We start from the raw sequence: 18,468 nt of genomic DNA, 5'->3' as shown, positions 1-18,468 counted from the left end.
TTTGTTATGACTGGCTGCCTGGGCCAGGAAGAGTACTATAATACTCTGGAACCTTCTGCTGGGCCCTCTTTCTCACCTTCAGCCTCTGGACAATGTCCCTGATGTCCTCCACAGAGCCCTCTGCAGCCTGCAGGAAGATGTGGTCCCCCCGGCCATAGAAGATTTTCAGCGTGGAGGAGTCTGGGGTCCAGCCAATGACATCCCCACAGTAGCAGTTGAACACCACCTCCTTGGTGCGCAGGTCCAGGAGCACCACAAACTCATTGGAAATCCCCAAGATGCAGTCAATCTCCACGCCCTGGGCGTAGTCCTGCGCTGCCACGCGCCAGGCAATGGCCCCAGCACTGTGCTGCTCCGCTCCCGCCCTGGCCTTCGTCTTCTCTTTCTTCTTAGAGGTCAGGGAGATGAGGGTGAACTTGCCGGAGGAGTCAATGGGGGTGTTGGAGACACAGCTTTCAGCCAGGTCCTTCAGGTACTCCTGGCGGGTTCTGGTGGCCATCGTATGGAATTTGTCAGATTTGTGTGCAGCGTTCTCAGCATTAATTACCTTGGCCAGCAAAAAGTCTCTGAAGACATCAGACTTTCGGAACGTGGTTCCATTAGGGATAGGGGGGCCAAAAGGAGGAGCATCTTTGGATCGGGTCACAGCCATGCTAAAGGAGGGAGAAACCATTTAGATTTGGGAAAAACACAACGCCTTAAAACCCCAGAACTTGAAAGGTGGAAGAAGGAGGATCAGGAGTTCAAGGTCAGCCTGGGCTACTGAAGATTCTGTCTCTAGTTAGAGTGATGGCAAGCCGGGCATGCCGGCCTGGTCTATGAGTTACAGGACATGTACAGGGAAACCCTGTCTTGGAAAACAAAACAAGAAAGACTCTGTCTCTAACAAACAGGACTCTCTCTAGAAAGAAAACAAAATCAAAACTAAGGTCTCTCCCTCTCTCCTGTCTGTCATACTGGGAATGGAACCCTGAGTAGCTGGGCAAATACTTGACTGCTGAGCCATACCCTGGCCCTAGAGTTTCTCTTCTGTGAATGAAAACTTGAAGAAAAAGTCTTAGATTATATGTACATATATAACATATTCTATATACATACATACATACATACATACATACACACATACATACATATATATCCCCCACACACACACGGTGCCAGGGGTCAGACTCAGGGCTTACACATGCTGAACAAGTGATTTACCACTGAGCTGTATACTCAGCCACTCTTGCTTTTCTGAGAGTCTCAATAGCAAGCCTAGCTTGACCCTGAACTCAAGACATCTTAACTTCCCAAGTGCTGGGATCACAGCCACTGCTCCTGGGCCACTGCTCCTGGTCCTGATTTCATTTAGTCTTGTTTTATATAAACTAAGTGTTAGATTACAGTTTGGGGGAAAATTAAATGAACAACTTTCTTTCTCTCTACTGTCATAGTCAGATACAAGCATATTGCCCTTTCTGCAGCCTGACCATGATTTGATTTGGCCAATGCTTTTGTGTGTGTGGGTGTGTGTTTGAGACATGGTTTCTCTGTGTAACAGCCCTAGATGCCCTGGAAGTAGCTCTTGTAGACCAGGCTGGCCTCAAACTCACAGAGATCTGTCTCCCTCTGCCTCCCAAGTGCTGGGATTAAAGGTGTGCACCACCACAGCCCGGCTGTCAATGCCTTTTGAGTGAGGGCTTGGACTGCATATGAGTGTAGGAAGCGGTGGAGGGACCTATAACTGTTTTGAGACAGGGCTTCTCTATGTAGCCCTGGCTGTCCTGGCCTCAAACTCAGAGATCCTCCTGCCTCTGCTTCCTGAGTGCTCGGACTAAAGGCGTGTACCACCACTGCCTGGCAAGGGACCTATACTTTGATACTCTTGCTGCAATGGGATGGAGAGGTCCCAGGAGGGAGAAACAACTGCAGCTGACTCTTTACAAAGCTGCAGTTCTATGCTAACTTGTTGCACACCATCAATGGAGGACTATCTGGCTGGATGAGGAGCGCATGTGTGGAATTTAGTTCTGTTAAACACTTGACACTAATATACTTTGCAAATAATCTCAACGAAGATTATTTTGAAAATCTGGAGCTAGTGTGGTGGCACATTCCTATAATCCCCAAACTCAGGAAGTGGAGGGAGGAGGATCAGGAATTCAAGGTCATCCTCAGTTTTACAGCACGTCTGAGGCCAGTCTGGGATTCACGAGACCTTTCTCAAAAGAATACATAAAATAAATAAGTAGACTACAGATTAAACAATACCCTACACAACCCAAACACAGTACAATGCTTGCTGGCATTTGGCCGACCTCTAGGGCACCCTCCCGTCCTGACAGGGAGATGGTATAACATTCATCCATCTGTTTGACAAGGGCTTCCTGCATGGCCCTCTTGGCTTTGTGGATACAGCGCTTCCTGTCTTCCACAGCTGCTGACCAAACATACAAATGAACAGACACTGACGAAGACGGAGAAGTGTCAGACAGGAGACTCTCTGAGAAAGTGACAGCTGAGATCTCAGGATGGGGGGTGGCGAGGGGTGAACGGGGTGGGGAGTCTGGTGGGCGAGGGAGGACATGATGACAAGGACATACTAGACAGAAGGAGCAGCATGTGGGGCAGCCCAATGGGAAAGGGTACACGCAGGAGACAAGTCCAGGGTCAGAGCCCAGTAGCAGGGAGTAGGAGGCTGGGAAAGTCCCCAGGGGCGTGTCACACACTGCCCATCTCCATAAGAGGAAGGCCTCTGCATCTGGGTCCCACAAGCTCAGGCTTCGAAGTGAGCTTGGCCAATGGGAGGCACTGGTGGGAGGAAAGATGCTGGGGTGTGAGGAGAGGCCGCCTAGCCTGGTCACTCCACGTTTGTATTGTCTATTAACATCAGGGTGAGAGCACAGCCTACAGTGCCTGAGCAACGGTGAAATCCACCAGGCTCATATTTCTGGAGTGTCCCAGCTGTTCCGCAGCATACAACTATATTCGCTTTTCTTCTCTCCTTCCCTGCCAGGCCATGACAGTGGCAAGGGCTGAGGGCTTTTGGCTCTCGGTGCCTTATTCCCATCCACTGCTCTTGCTAGGAGGCCCTGTCCCAGCGCCACAACTCGCACCAGTTTCTAGAAACCGTGTGTCAAGCCTGGGGTGGGCAGTGCAGGCTCTGTGCTGTCCCTGGTCTGGATGCTTCATTTCCCACCAGTCCCGAGCCGTCCGTACTCTGAGTAGTCATCAGCCTTCTGCTAAGTCCTTGGTGGGGAGTTGGCAGCAGTGGGTTCTGCCTTTTGCTGGGTCCCTGGCAGAAAGAGGTGCGCCTACGAAGATCACTGTGGCTGATCATGTGGCACTGAGCAAGAGCAGCGGTCCCAGAGATTACCCTGACTCCTGCTTTCCATCTCTGTCATCCTCTGTACAGTGTCCCTTCCCATGTAGGGGGACCACACACATACCACCCTGCTCAACCGATTCTCCAGCCCCAGGGAGAAGAAAATGATTCCACCAATAAGCAGGGGGTGTGAGCATGAAGGGCAGTGCTGGTGCGCCAGCCAGTTTACCAGGGTGGCTGTCGCAGCTCTAATGGAGCAGCTGATACACGAAGAAGAGCCTTGCAATTCCCCTCGGCATGCAACTGTGTGGCGACAGACAGGCTTTCCTCATGGTCCTGACTCATGGTTTCAAGTCATGAAATTGTAGCTGCTGAAAGTTGTGGTGCCTCACTTCTAGCTGGTGGGGCTGGACTTGTTTACAAGCCCAGGCTCAGGGAAGATGCCGGCGGCCAGGAAGAAATGGCAAAAGATGAGAACACATTGCACAACTAGATGTGTGGCCACCAGGCCCCTGTTCCCTAGTGCGCAGTAGGCGAACCTAGAACATGTACAATTACTAACTTAACAACTGTTTCGTCAGTGTCCATGGTGTGTGGGATAGGACATTTGTACTGTCAGCCTTTTAAGGTCCTCTGATAGGGTAGCCTGGCATGGTGGCACATGACTGTAATCCCTGCACTTGGGAGGTGGAGGGAAGAGAATCAGGAGTCCAAGGGCGTTTCTGTACACACAGAGTTTGAGGTCAGCCTGGGTTACACGATGCCCATGTATACAGGCGTGTACGCATGGACACGAACTTCAGTGGGGCCAGGTGGGAGGGCAGGGCAGGCTGGCCTCGAGATAGAGTGGGGACCTCGGAGTTGGTAAGGGACAGCTGTGGATGTATCGCTAACATTTTCTTTCTTTAAAAATAAAGAAAAGAGGGAACACTGAAGCAAGGAAGGCAAAATGCTAACATCTGCTAAATCTGCTGGTGGGCACATGGGTGTCTGTTCCATTATTTTCTGCACTTTTCAGAATGTTTAAAATATTGCATAATAAAAGTCTTTTTAAATTAAATTGTAAAAAACAGGAAAGGGCTGTGCATCAGGAAGAAGTCACCCTGGAGACCAAGCTGAGCTTGCCTGGAGGAGTGGGAGGTGGGGGCAGGCTCCTGGGACTACAAGGCAGAAGAGGAAGGCACAGAGAGGAGGAAGGGCACCGAGCAGAGTGGCGTACCCCTAGAATCCCAGCACTCAGCAGCTGAAGCAGGAGGAGCACACGTTTGAGGCCAGCTTGGGCTAGGTAGCTGAGTTGCAGGCTAGCCTGAGCTATCTAGCAAAGCTGTCTCAGAAGAGCCAAGGCCTGGCTGGGTACATTGGTACAACACTTGCCTAGCATGAGTGAGGCCCTATGTCCAATCCCCAGTACCGCCAGAAGACACACAAACACATGCACACCAAAACAACCAACTCACTGTGCCCCAAGCCCTGAGGAAATTTTGAGTTACAGAGCTTTGACATATTAAGTTGGACATGATGGCTCATGTTTATAATCCCAGTACTTGGGAAGCTGAGGCAGGTGGATTACTATGGGTTTGAGCTATATAGCATGTTTGAGACTAGCATGGATTATGTGAAACTCTCTCAAAAACAATACAAAACAATGCCAGGTGGTGGCGGCACACGTCTTTAATCCCAGCACTTGAGACACAGAGGCAGGCAGATATCTGTGAGTTCGAGGCCAGCCTGGTCTACAAGAGCTAGTTCTGGGAGAGGCCCCAAAGCCACAGAGAAACCCTGTCTCGAAAAAAAAAAAAAAAAAAAAACAAAAAAACAAAAACCCAAAACCAAACCAAAACAAAAAAACAAAACAACCCCCTCCAAAAAACAAAAAAATAAAAAAGAAAAAAGAGGAAAAAAAACCCTACCAAAACCGAAACAAACAAAAAACAAGCCCCCAAAATAAAACAAAGAAAACACGTTAGTGGTAAAGTGCTTGCCTAGCATGTACAAGGCCCTGCATTTGATTCCCCCATCCTGTGTCATTCCCCAACCAACTAAGGAGTGAGGAGGAAGGAGAGAAGGGCTACCCGACCCTCCCGCCCACCTCTGACGCACAAGCAGCCTGCTTCCTCTTCCCAGACGTGTGTCGTGTGTCAACACCTGTCTTCTGTCACCGGGGCTACCTTTCAGGTGCTGAGAAATAGCAAACTGTTAAGCCCCGGACTCATATCAGTGATCTCAGTCCACAGAGTCTAAGGTACCAGCTAGCATCCTACAGCTGCTGTTGGACACTCCTTGGGCCAGGGGAATGACGGACAGTGCTGGTCCCCGGCAGCCACCGAGCAACGCATCCAGCACAGCAGTTCACATGGGCTACAGCTGCATGCTTAAATCAAACTCATCAACACTGCTCGCTCCACCAACGCACACAGAGGGGTCCTCGCCTCCCACACCCACTGCAGTCGTTTTCTAGATAGCTGCAGACTGGATGCTGGCTGCAGTAAATGCAGAAACAAGGCGACTCAGTGCAGGTGCCAGCAAGCAATCCCAAATGTCCATCCTTGGAGGACGGCAGGGAAACTCACCCAGCCACACAAAGGAATGTCTGGCAGTCATAGGAAGGAAAAAGCATGCTGGTGTTCTGCTATGTGAAGGCCTTGAAGACTGCTTGAGTGGATGCCTCCGGGCTACACAGCAGAGGCTCCAGGCAGCTGGCACTTGTACCAAAACACGTAGGACTACATGGAATTGAGACACAGAAGCAGCATGTGCGTTGCCTGTAAGGCTGGCTGTGTGGGAGTTTGACGCAGCTACATGCTCTTGTTTGGATTTTATAGCATGTTCAAGCAATGGCAAACAGTACACCTGCTCCAGTCCATATCTGCAGGGACAAGCTGATGGCCGGGCCTGCATGGCCAGGGTGGGTATCTCAAGGATACAGCTCTATCCTGTTCCTAGTCTCCAGGGGCGGCTTTCCTTCTGTCTTTCTGGACAGCCACTAAACTGGGGAAGCCCTGATGTTAGAGAGGGCACAGAACAGGCTTGGGACCTGGGTTACATGACTTTGTGCAAACCACAACTTGACTCAACATGCCTGTCACCCCAATATTCAGGGGTTGAGGCAGAAAGATTATGAGTCTGAAGAATGCCTGGGCTTAAATAGTGAGACTTTGCTTCCTTCCCAAACCTACTTCTCAAGCTTACCTTACAAGCAGGGCTACAGATACAGGGGTCCCAGGCAGCTACTGCCCAGCTTCTCCCAGATCTGCTCTTGTGCCTCTGTTCTTACGCACAGGTGCCAGGCCTTTGGGGCCTCCACAGAGCGACTGTACAAGGCTCAGCAGTGTGCGTGCTTCTTTCTCCCTGTCCCTCATTTTGAGTCCAGGCAGAGGATGGCCTTTAACTCCTGCCTCCTCCACCCTACCGAGCACTGGGATTTAGGGAACACACCACTCTGCTTGGTTCATGTAGTGCTACAGGTCAAGCTCTATTTTCATGTCCGTGCATGCTAGGCAAACTCTCTACGAACTGAACTACACCCCAGCCCAATGGAACCTTCCCACTCTACAGCAGGAAGGATGATAGACTGAGGCTTCCAGAACCTTCCAGGACCATGGTATACGCTGTGCCTTCCCGTGACGTGCTCAAGAGCAAACACACAAGTGCAGCTTCCTGTGGATGACCAAGGTGGGGTCTCCATCATTTACAAACAGAAACCTCCAAGAAATATAGGCCCTGAAGGGAACCAGGGAGCCAGGAAGTGAGGTGAGGTGGGATTTGTGATGGGGCACACCCTCCCCAGCCTCTCGGGTCTGGCTGTGCATGGGACAGGACACTGGTGGCCATACCTATAGCAGACATTCTCAGTGCAGGGGTTATGGACTCTGACGATGATGAAGACGTGCTGGAAGTGAGAGCGGATGTTCTTAGGGGTGAAAGGTAACGCGCCTGGTTCCTGGAAGATGATCGTCACGATGTCATTCCCTATGTGCCTCTTCCTCAGTAGCTGGAAGCAGAGGGGAGGAGGTAAGAGTCACAGATGAGCTTTAAGACTCCTACCCAGACGGCCTTGGTGGCTCCCCATGCCCACTCCCACCAGAGGGCGCCTGTGAGCACGGGAGCCAGGTCTTGTCCTTAGCCGCTCAGAGCCATTCTGGCTCCTTCTCACTCAGGGACGTGAACAAAGTCAAGGAGCCCCCACATGTGGTCCCCAGCCTCTGACATTGCCTGCTTCCCTCCCATTGGCCTGGTTTGTCTTCAAACATTCCAGAAAAGCCTTCCTCTCACAAGCAGTAGGAACGGCTGTCCCTGCTACCCCAGAGGCCCAGGTGGCCTCCTTCGTCAACTCCTCAGGATTTTTTGAGATTTCTGTCATCTACAGCAACTCTCCGAGGCCTACCCTGCTCCTGCTTTCCTGTGCTCCCCACCCGATATTTATGGCCACATTCTGTACCGAGGCCCTCCGTCTCCTGTCCCTCATCTGTCTTCCCATTCAGGTTGTCAGTGACAAGAAGATGGGACATTGTTTTGGTTAGTGCTTGGCAAATCTGACTGTGGGAGGATTCAGAATGGAGCCTTTGATCTGCTCGGGCCACATGGACAATGGCAGAGTCTCAGCAGAATACACAGGCAGGGCCAATTCCAGGTGGCTCTCAGATGGCCCAAGGAGCCACACCCTCTTGCCCCTGCCTCCATCTCCAAGGGAAACCAGAATGGGTGTCTTCACAGTGTCTTGTTTATTTGCCAAGATCACACTCTACCCCTTTTTTGGAAGGTGGGAGACAAGTCTCAAGCAGCCCAGGCTAGGACTTCAACTCAATACTCAGTCAAGGATGATCTTCCTGCCTCACAAAGGGAGTTGGCCACCATGCCTGATTTTTGTTTTGTATTCAATTATTTATTTCCCAAATTGCCTGGACTGGCCTTAAACCGCTGAACAGGCAGTCTCCTGCCTGAACCACTTTATCCAGCCTGTTAGTTCTTTTTTGTTTATTTTCAGACAGGGTCTTCCATGTAGCTCTGGCTGTCCTGGAAGTCCTTAGGTAAATCATGTCAGCCTGGAACTCACAGAGATCCACCTGACTCTGCTCTCTAGTGCTGTGATTAAAGGCAGAAGGCATGTGCCACCATGCCTGGATAATCTTTATATTTTGTATTTTTATATTATTGGGTGTTTGCCTGCAGGTACATCTGTGTACCATATACATGTTAGCAACTCAGAGGCCAGAGGAGGGTGTCAGATCTCTTGGGACTGGAGTTGCAGAGAGTTGTAAATTGTAGATGCTGGGAATCGAACCTGGGTCCTTTGGGAGTGCAGCCAGGGCTCTTCAGCACTGAACCATCTCCAGGTCTGGGCCTGTTAGTTCTCTGTTAGTTTTTTCTGTGTCTGAACTGCATGAATGAAGTTGCTAAATCCAAGACTTTCTTCCTGTGGCTAACCTCTCATGAGGCTCACCTCCCAGTGACATCTTAAAATTAATGACCTTGCTGAACCTTCCCAAAACCCTCAGTGGCAATAACTCACGTGGTTGTTTTTCATAAGATGGGAAAGCTTGGCTCAGAGAAGTTAGGAGTGACCTGTCTTCTGTCACACAGGGATGAAGGCAGACAGACAGTGGGATCCCAACTGCTTCTGGTTTTGACACCAGGCCCCTGCTTCCTACAGGTCCTGCCTCATGCTCAGGACCCATGCACGAAGCAAACACCTTTCCCAATACCCAGGACCATACTGTCACTGTGTGGAGGAAGGACCTGTAGCTCAGAGAGGTACCATCACTTTCCTGGGGTCACAAAGCTAAAAGGGACAAAGAACTCACATTTGTGTTTCCTCCTGATGCCAGTGCTTTTGGGAGCATGCTATCAGGGTATCCTTAGGAAATGGCTCGCATTTGACTAGTTTCAACCTATAGAATCTACAGTGTGATTTGTACTGAAAAGAAGGAAACAGGCACACAAATCCCCACAACAACCTATTTTCTAAACTCTTAGCACCCTGGGTTCCCTGCCCACTAGAAAATAAAAAGAGCTATCGAATGGGCTCAGTGGGCTTGGCATGCCCAAGAGAAGGAGCTGGTCACGCCAGCAGCCTCCTTATCATCTTTCAGCACCCACCCTTTACTTCTTGGAGCTCATATCACCCCTCTGGGACATCATCTCCTTGACCCCTGACTCCTAACCCCTGGCCCCTGAACCATTCTCCCTTTCCAGGATGGAGACATATGTCAGGCTTGGCTCACGGGCCACTCTGGAGTGATGGGAAGGTTGGGGGAGCACGGACTGTGGTAGCATCTCCGCCATGGCTAAAAAGACCTATGAACAAAGTCACTACAGAGAACAATGGGGGTGAGGACTCTCGAGACTGCTCGAACCTCTGGATCCAGCCAGACCTAAAACCAGTCCTCTCCTAGACCCCCGGGTTACATAACCCCATCTTTTGCTTTGCTGATGCCGATTTGGTCTGAGTTTGTGGTCAAATTCTGTTGATTCATTTACTCTTCTCATTCATAAAACTGGTGATGACTCAAGAGACCCTGAGGGAGATGGAACAGCTGGAGGGAAGCAGGGTGGCCAAGGACCAGTAGGAAGATGTGGTACCAGACAGGCATCAAATCACACTGGGCTTTGTCTAGAACGCCTAGGGAAACGACCAGGGTACTGAGGGTCCAAGACCTCCATCAAATTCACAGGACCAATGTGCCAGGAGAGCCGTCGCTAGGCAGATAGGTTGGCAGATGGCCACCAGTCATAAGGAGGGTGAATGCTTTGAGACTAACTTTGCCCCAGCTGGGGACCACTGACCTGCTGCCGGTTGTTGGGGGTGTAAGGGAGCAGGGTGGAGACGTGGAACATGATCTCATAGTCCTGGTATGTCGTGTACAGAGAGTGGGTCCCCGTTGAGTCCGCTGGGATAGAAACACCAGTTAGTGTAGCACAGTCCCTAAGCCCCCCGGGTTTCTGCCGTATTCCACAGGCCATCATGCTCATGCTAGCTTTTAACTGGATGCTTTTACTTACATCCACTCTTTAAAAATGAAAGACATAAAGAAATCACCCATGATATAATTATTATTTTTTCTTTTTTTAAAAAAAGAATAAATCTAGCTATGGCTGGCCTCTAATTCAGTCTTCCCAAGTGCTGGATTACAGCATGTACTGCCACACCTGCATGTCTTTAGAGTTACTATACACAAACAAACCCTCAGTATACAGCCATGTTCTTAAAATACATGGCACATAAAAAGCATCCTCAGGACACGGTCTCCTGAGACTTACTATATGTGACAGGCAGCCCTTACCCGTGTCCCTGATCTGCAAATATTGCACAGTCCTGTGGAGCTCCCGGGGGTCCTCCAGGCGCTCATGGCTGTGTGCAGAGCACAGGGCTATGAATGCAGCTGCTGAGTCAGACACGAGGGATGACTGTTTTCTCAAGTGGGGGCACGCTCGTCCTGGCACCACCAGACCTTTGAGCTTCTGGTGGTCAGGCAGACAAGAAGTGGTGGCTCCTTGACACCTCAGTGGTTCCACTGAAGGTGGAATCTAGGGAAATGCTCCATTCATACCTGATGCCTTCCTCTGCCCCCATCTATCTATCTACCTACCTATCTATCTATCTATCTATCTATCTATCTATCTATCTATCTATCTATCTATCTAATCTTTTGGGACAAGGTCTTGCTATTTGTAGCTTCAGCTGGCCTAGAATTTACTATGTAGACCAGAATGACCTCAAACTCATAGGTATCTACCTGTTTCTGCCTTCTAAGAGCTGGGTGGGATTAAAAGCCTGCCCCATGCCACTTATCTTTTTTTAACTGAGACAGTGTTTCTCTGTGTAACAGCCCTGGCTGTCCCGGAACTCAGAGATGTGCCTGCCACTTACTCTTGACATCCAGCTGGGCAGCGTACTTGGTGAAGCCCTTCAGACAGACCTTCTCACCCAGGAGGTCCAGGAACTCCTCAAAGGCAGGGCCAGCCTCCTCGTTGTTGTACATCTCCTCCTCTGAGCTCTGGCCTGCCTTGCAATACAGGATGCCCACCTTGTGCTTGCGGCACAGCTGTAGAGGCAGAAGAGCAGAGTGGTCCGAGGAGGTTGAGGGAAAGGGACAAGAAGAGTCCTGGGGTGCTGGGACCACTTGGGAACTCAAGCCACAGTCAGTAGGGAAGGAACCAATGTGGGGCTTGTCCCATAGGGACACTCTGTCATCTGCCTCTCCATGGCTGCGTGAGTATACAATCTTCTTAAGGCAGAACAGGGAGCTGGGGCCGGCTTCCTATAGATGGCAACTGGGCATAGACCAAGATTATGCCAAAGCTAAACCTCAGCTACTTGGGGTCTGGACATGTCTGGAAGTCCAAAAGCAATGCCAGGGGCTATGGAAGGGCCAGATGGCAGGGAGTGGGCTTGTGTTCGCGCGCTGGCACACGCTCCCACTCCCTCTCTCATATAACAAACCTTGTGGTGTCAATCTCATTCCCAGGCTGTCTCTATGACATTGCTCTTGGTATCCTTACAGTGTGCGGATAGCTCCCTCCTGTTGCTCAGTCTAGCTTAAGGGAGTTTGTTACTTCTAAAATAAGAGCAGAGGTGGAGACAGGAAGGGTTGCAGGACTCAGGTTGAAGGCTGGGCTCACCCCTTGCTCATCGAGCTTCAGCAGCTGCTCGGTGACTTTGGGAGTGTTGAGAGCCAGTCGCAAGCAATGGATGTTGAGCTCTGGGATGACATATTCCAGCGCGTCCTTCAGGGGCAGGCCCCGCCCTGTCCCGTGCTTGGTGGCTGTAGGTGTGGCGTCCTCTAGAATGGAGCCTCGAAGCGTGATGAGCTGTTCAAAGGAGAGAGAGAAGGCATGGTCAGGGATGTCTCAAGCTTTGAGGGGGCTACAGCACATGAAGGGTCCCGTCTTCACGAATCGGTGTGGCTCAGTGAGGTGGTGTACTTCTGTAATCCTAGGCACTGTGAAGGTCAAGATTGGATGATTTTGATGCTCAGGGCAACCTGGGATACACAGTGACTCTGTCTCCAACCAAACCAACCAACCAACCAACCAACCAACCAACCAACCAACCAACCAACCAACCCCCCCTCAAAGAAACCCTCAAAAACCAGGGCTGGGTGTGGTGGGCTGTAATCCTAGTTTTTGGGATGTGGAGACAAGAGATATGAAGTTAAGATCATCCTTGACCACAGAGTCAAAGGTTAGATTCCCTACATGAGACCTTGTCTTAAAAAAACAGAACAAAACAAAACCCTAAAACCTAAAGCCACCCCCTCCGCCCAAACGGGATGGATGAGAAGGATCTTAACAGTTTGAAGAGAGAATACAGAGTGTGAGCAAAGACTCAAACTTGCTGTCTCCTTCCTGAGCTTCAACCTTCTCTTCCATGGGACAAAAACAGGCACTTGTGAGTGTAGGGGAGGCTGGGAGATGACATATCCCCTTTTCTTCAGCACACACACTGGCAGCTGTTTCCTGTGTGCCAATCTATCCAGCTGCAGAGACCAAGCAAAGACCCTGGAGAGCTGACAGGTGGGTGGTGGGGAGGGGAGTAAGTCAGGAAGCCAAACCCCAGAAGAACAAAAGAAGCTCCGCAAAGAAGGGGCTCTCGGTCATTGTAGGCATGTATGTATCACATCTGAGACCTGCTGGTCTAGGATGCTGGTGCCAGCCTGGGTCTTGAATTGTGGCTCTGGCTGTTCAACCAGCTTCATGAGAAGCACCATCAGCAGGCACTCTGATTTGGCCCCAGGGGGGCTGGACACACACCCGTGCATGTACATGTGTCTCTGTGCATGTGCATGGGAATGCGCACACGTTCAACCCTCTTAGCTGGCTGTGCTCTGCCTTAGAGGCCACCTCAGCCCTCTTCCTCAGATGTCACCACTTCCCAGGCTTCTCCTACAGCTGACTGTGTGACCAGTTTCAGGCAGAGAAATGTGAGACTCCTGTCTGGTCAGGACTTTTTACTGGCCATGTCCTCTTACTGGGGACATCAGTGTAAACATGGGCCCTCTGAACTGAGTCCTGATGCGTCTGCCTCCCAGTTTCAAGACAAGGTTTCTCCGTGTAGCCCTGGCTGTCCTGGAACTCACTCTGTAGATCAGGCTTGCCCCTAACTTAGAGATCCACCTCCCTCAGTCTCCTGAGAGCTGTATTTTTTGAGATAGGGTCTTGCTATGTAACCTAGGCTGATACAGAACTACAGAGATCCACCTGTCTCAGTCTTATGAGTATTGTGACTACAGACTTATGAGTATTGTGACCACCAAGATGCTTCTAGATACTTCTCTTTGGAAAAATAAATTGCCATCTCGTCTACACACATGTAACTGTTACAATACATGCAAAAGGCTAACACCTGGTCACGTGCCGCTAAATTCAAGACGTGGATATTCAGACTTCCAGGACCAGTTTATTCCCTCCTCCTTTCATTATTTCATTATCTTTCATTATTGTTATTATTATTATTTTGTCAGGAGTGTGTTTGGGGCTGGAATCATGGCTGAATAGGCGAATGCTATAATTCAGAGCCATGTGCCCAGCTGACAGTCACTATTCTTCTTTTATCTGGCTTCTTCCCCTCTCCTTTTGAGTCAGGATCTCATTTGACCCAGACTGGCCTCAAATTCCCGATTCCTGCTTCTCCTTCTTGAATGCTGAGAGTACAGACATGTACCACCATGCTCTGCTTCTCTTCCTCTCTCTCTCTCTCTCTCTCTCTCTCTCTCTCTCTCTCTCTCTCTCTCACTTTGTATTGAGAAGATCTCATTCTATAGTCTAGCTGGCCTTGAACTTGAGACCCTGGTCTCAGTCTCGCAAGTGACAGGTGTGTCACTCTGCCCAGCTTGGTTTCTTTCTCTGAGGACTGTGCATCTGGGAATCCACCATGTTGCATTAAGAGGATAAAGCCTGCACTGCCATGGATTTAATCCTTCCTAGTGTGGCTGAGTGCAGCTGCTTCGAGCACTTGACAGCCGAGCAGCACTGCTGGGAGCATCCGCAGAATCACCTCCTGGTACCCAGGAACACATTTCCTTTTGGTTTATACCTAGGAGACAAATTGCTAAATCACCCAGACATGCTAATCTTCAGTTTTACTAAAAGTGCCAAGTAGTTTTCCAAGTGATTGTTCCAATTTATGCCCCGCTAGTCCTGAGAGCCCCTGTAGCCGTATCCTTTTGACACTAGCTTGATGCTAGCCACCAGGTTAGGCCAGGCTGAGTATGTGGAAGCCACAGGAAGAATGTACAGAAAGGTACCTGAAAAACCACAGGACAAACAATCCCCAGGGCCTGTCCCAAGTGGCCCAAGCATACTGTTTCAAGCTGCAGCTTAAACACGAGAGCGGACCAGTGTTAACCACAAAAACACACTCCCCTAAGTCAACAGACACGCGGAGCAGCAAAAGCATGCCATGGTTTGCTGCCAGGCACGCAGCCCACCCTTGCCAAACAGGACCCAGGCAAGAGGTGTGTGGAAGGAATGGAGTGATCTCATGGCTGGGAGTTCCCAGTTCTGGCTGGGCATTAACAAATAAACACATCTCTTATCATGAGCAAAGCAAGCGGGGAAACAAGGGCAACTGCGGTGACGTCAGGGGCTTTGCTCTCCGGCCTGGGGGGCTTTGGGGCTGTGGGCTTCCTTAATGCACCTACAGGATCAGCATCTTTGTACTTGCTGACTGCTCTGCAGCACTCTCTGCTGGAGTCAAAGGCCAGTGAGGGCCAAAAACCTGCACTGGAGACAGGTGGCTTATGGCTGTGCTTGGCCCCATCACTGCCCACTACTGTGTGCTTGAAAATCTCTTGGGTTTTCCTTCAGGCTAGGGGGAGGAGAAGCTGCAGGGCGCTGTCAGGTTCTCTCCTCCCCGCTTTGATCCTTTGTCACCTCCTGCTGGCACAGCAGCTCCTTCCCAAGCCTCCCTGCCCCTGTCCCATTGCCAGCCCCCTCTCCCCACAGCAGCCAGAGTCAGACCTGCTGTGAGCCCTCTGACATCTGCTATCCCTTTACTGAGGGTGACAGACCAAGTGAGCTGTAAAAAGGACATGGTGCCACATAAGCAAAGAGGGATCTATCTGTCAGAGTCAGGCCCATGACCAACCCATATGCACGTTGGCTGCTCTTTGTGCTGGGTGTGGGGACCCTTTAGGGACTTCAGGGCCCCTGAGGCTGCCAGCCTGTGTTTGACTCTTGGCTTCACCTTCTCCCAAGCTCTGCAACCCCGAACAAATCACTAAATTCCTCATCCCATCCCCCCCTTCCTTTTTAGTTTTGAGACTCTTTCACGAAGCCCAGGCTAGTCTGGCTATATAGCTGAGGCTGGCCTTGAACTCACTGGCCTCACAAGCACTAGGATGTTTCTCACTACATTTTACTAATGCAGATTTTCACTGATGTAGGGGTTTGCTATTTGTCTTGGCTGGCTTTGAACTTTCATTATTTCCTCATTGACAAAATGGTGATAAGAACGTCTACCTTGAGTAGGTATGGTTGTATACACCTGCAATTCAAATTCTGGAAACTGAATAGGATTAAGAGTTTAGGCCAACCTGGTGTGGATGAAGATTCCAGGAAGGAAATTCGTACACAGAGCTTGCCACTGTATCCAGAATACAGTGAGAGTTGGGTATATGCCACTCACTGCTACAGGCAGATAAAGGTCAAATGTACAAAGCCACAGATAAGTTAAAAACTCAAAATGCTCTAAGGAGGCTTCAGTCCCTTCTCACTCCTCAACAGGATGCATCAGAGATATGGGGAGGTGCATGCACAGACCAGATGCGCCAACTGAATGCAGATATCCGCCCCCAACAGAATTACACTTTGTAAGACCTTCCTCTTTCTACTTTGCACACTTAGTATAATTGAAAGTACCAACAACCAGCATTAAGAGATGTATCCATCTATCTCCCGGGTTTGGGAGAAGCACTGGGATATGCATATAGATCTTCTGAGACAAAAAGTAAAATCCCAAACTCCTAAGCCTAGCAAAGTCACAGCCTACCTGGGCACAGGGGCATATGCCTGCAGTCCTAGCACCCAGGAGGCTAAGGCAGTAGCTGTGAGTTCCAAGCCAGCACTGACAGAGTTAGGGCCTGACGTGAACACAAAACAACAAACTTCAAAGGTCTATCAGAAATTTCCTCTCGCCAGGCTGAAGAAGCATTGGGCCAGATGGTCTGAGGCTGGCCGGGGAACCCTGTGTGTCATCTGAGAAGCCACTGGCATGGGGCAGCCAGTGGTCAGGTGTGTGGTGCCTAAGCCCAACCCTGAGTTTGCTCCTTCCTCGGTGGGAAGCTGGCTCTGCCAAAGCTCACATGCCATCTGCTGAGAGACGTGGGCCCACTGGAGCCTGTCTGCTTGGCGGCTAGGGGCGGCCATCTGGGATAGGCCGGTCTGCAGGCTTGGAAAGCAGCCTGGGCTCCATGCTCCGTGCAGAGGCCAGAGGCAAGTGTGTGGACAGGGACGGAGCCCATCTCTATCCATTCCCCAGCACTGCCTCCGCCCTCCTGGAAGAGTTACAGTCATGGCAGGATCTGATATTCAGAGCTCCTCCTGCCCTGAGTCTGAGCAGCCACTTCCGGGTCTCGGGGAGTCCACTCACACCTCTCTAGGGGGCAGGCCACAGCTCTAAGCCTGTTTTAGCGAGGAAGAAACCAAGACAGAAGAACGGTCACCTGTCTAAGTCATGGGGCCAGTGAAGAACGTGAGTGGACACATAGTCCAATGAGCTCAGGTCCTGGGAGTGAGGGCAGACAGAGGCAGGGTGTGCTGGATTGGCCAGTGGGTGACCTTGGAAAAGCAATTGTCTGGCTCCATTTGTGGAAGGGGGTGAAAACGGGACCTCTGTGGCAAGGGTTGAGAGAACCCGCTGGGACAATGCACGGCAAACATTGAGGTGAATGCCAGGCAACAATGTATGTTGCAGCTTTACTGCAGGTTTCAGGGTTGCTGGCAGGGAATTTGGGTTGTGTGTCTCTCTGCCCTGCCTCCATGATGGTGAGGTAAGCCTTGTTCCTCTTCCAACTCCAGACGATGGGAGGCCAGGCCTGAGGGCCTCACAGGACAGCTCTGCAAAGACCCAAGCCCAGGGCTAGTTTTGCACGTGGTATGTAGGTGAGGGCAGACAAAGGTTTGTGCAGTGTGTGTGAAGGGGGGGGGGCGGGGATGGAGGGCAGACAGCTCATGCTGAAGCCCAGGCTGGACTTGAACTGATGCTATCTGCTTCAGTCTTCCAAGCTGTGAGGACCACCCCAGCTCTGGCTCCCTGAGGTCTCGGGTATTTTAGACACATCTCCATTGGCCATCTGTCTGAAGATCTATCTCCTCCCCAGTCACCCGTTTTCCTGCTATGTCTTCCACCTTATCACTATGTACCCTGGCATGGGTAAGGGACATGAAGCTGTCTTGTGTAGCACTGCCATCCCCACGGGAGCAGTCTTCAAGCTACCCTGCTGCCTTGGTCACTACTATACCCCCAAAGCCCAGCATGGGGCTGTGCAGTGATGACGTGTGGTAAGTCTTGGTGTGATGAGTGCATCACAGATCTGAGGCCCATGAGGCCAGGGTGGCATGGAGCAGTTTCCAATTACCAAACAGGAACCAAAGCAGAAAAGCCACACCCCGACCTGCTGAAAAAGCACTGGAGTGCCTTGACCCTGTGTTCAGGGGATGTACTGTCATATCATCCCAGGGCTGGAGAGAAAGGCTTAGTGAGCCCTCACTGTGTGTGTGCAAGGCATGGTGCTGTCTGGGGCTTCAACGTCTTCTCTGACCTCCATGGGCACCGCAGGCACGTGTAAGTCAGCTGAATTCTGACACCATGAACACGTCCAGTGTGGGGGGGCGGGGGTCTAAACTGAGTCAGGTGACTCCCTGAGGCAGCTGAGTGGGGTGGCCTGAGGACGATGGACCAAGAGACAGGCCCTGTCTCTCACTAGAGGGTCCTAACTGCTCTGTATCCGCTTTGCCACAAACGAGGACAAGAGTACTGCCATCAGACAGCTGGCAAGACTAGAGACTGGTGTGAGCTCGCCAGCCTAGGCGAAGGCAGAGCGCGGGCCTGGCACTGTAGCGCTAAGTCCGTTTGCCGCCATTGCCACTGCAAGAATATAAGAATATGCATCTCACTGAGTACACATGGCCTGTCACAAAATATGCATCTCACTGAGTACACA

The 18,468-nt window shown here is 50.9% G+C and overlaps 1 protein-coding gene across 1 annotated transcript in view; it reads right to left on the bottom strand.

Moving 5' to 3' along the window:
• The window catches only part of Sipa1l3 (signal induced proliferation associated 1 like 3), a 206,510-nt gene that overhangs the window by 60,600 nt on the left and 127,442 nt on the right, over positions 1-18,468 (bottom strand). The window contains exons 5-9 of the mRNA XM_005361278.3: positions 11,927-12,115; positions 11,175-11,349; positions 10,091-10,194; positions 7,141-7,298; positions 77-653 (exon numbers count right to left, since the gene is read on the bottom strand). Of these exons, the coding sequence (XP_005361335.1) occupies positions 77-653; positions 7,141-7,298; positions 10,091-10,194; positions 11,175-11,349; positions 11,927-12,115 (1,203 nt within the window). The remainder of the gene's footprint in view (positions 1-76; positions 654-7,140; positions 7,299-10,090; positions 10,195-11,174; positions 11,350-11,926; positions 12,116-18,468) is intronic.

The sequence above is a fragment of the Microtus ochrogaster genome, linkage group LG4 (assembly GCF_000317375.1).
Source record: "Microtus ochrogaster isolate Prairie Vole_2 linkage group LG4, MicOch1.0, whole genome shotgun sequence".
NCBI classification, from domain to species: Eukaryota; Metazoa; Chordata; class Mammalia; order Rodentia; family Cricetidae; genus Microtus; species Microtus ochrogaster.
Note: the sequence above shows the minus strand (reverse complement) of the source record. Positions and strands in the feature narration are given on the sequence as shown.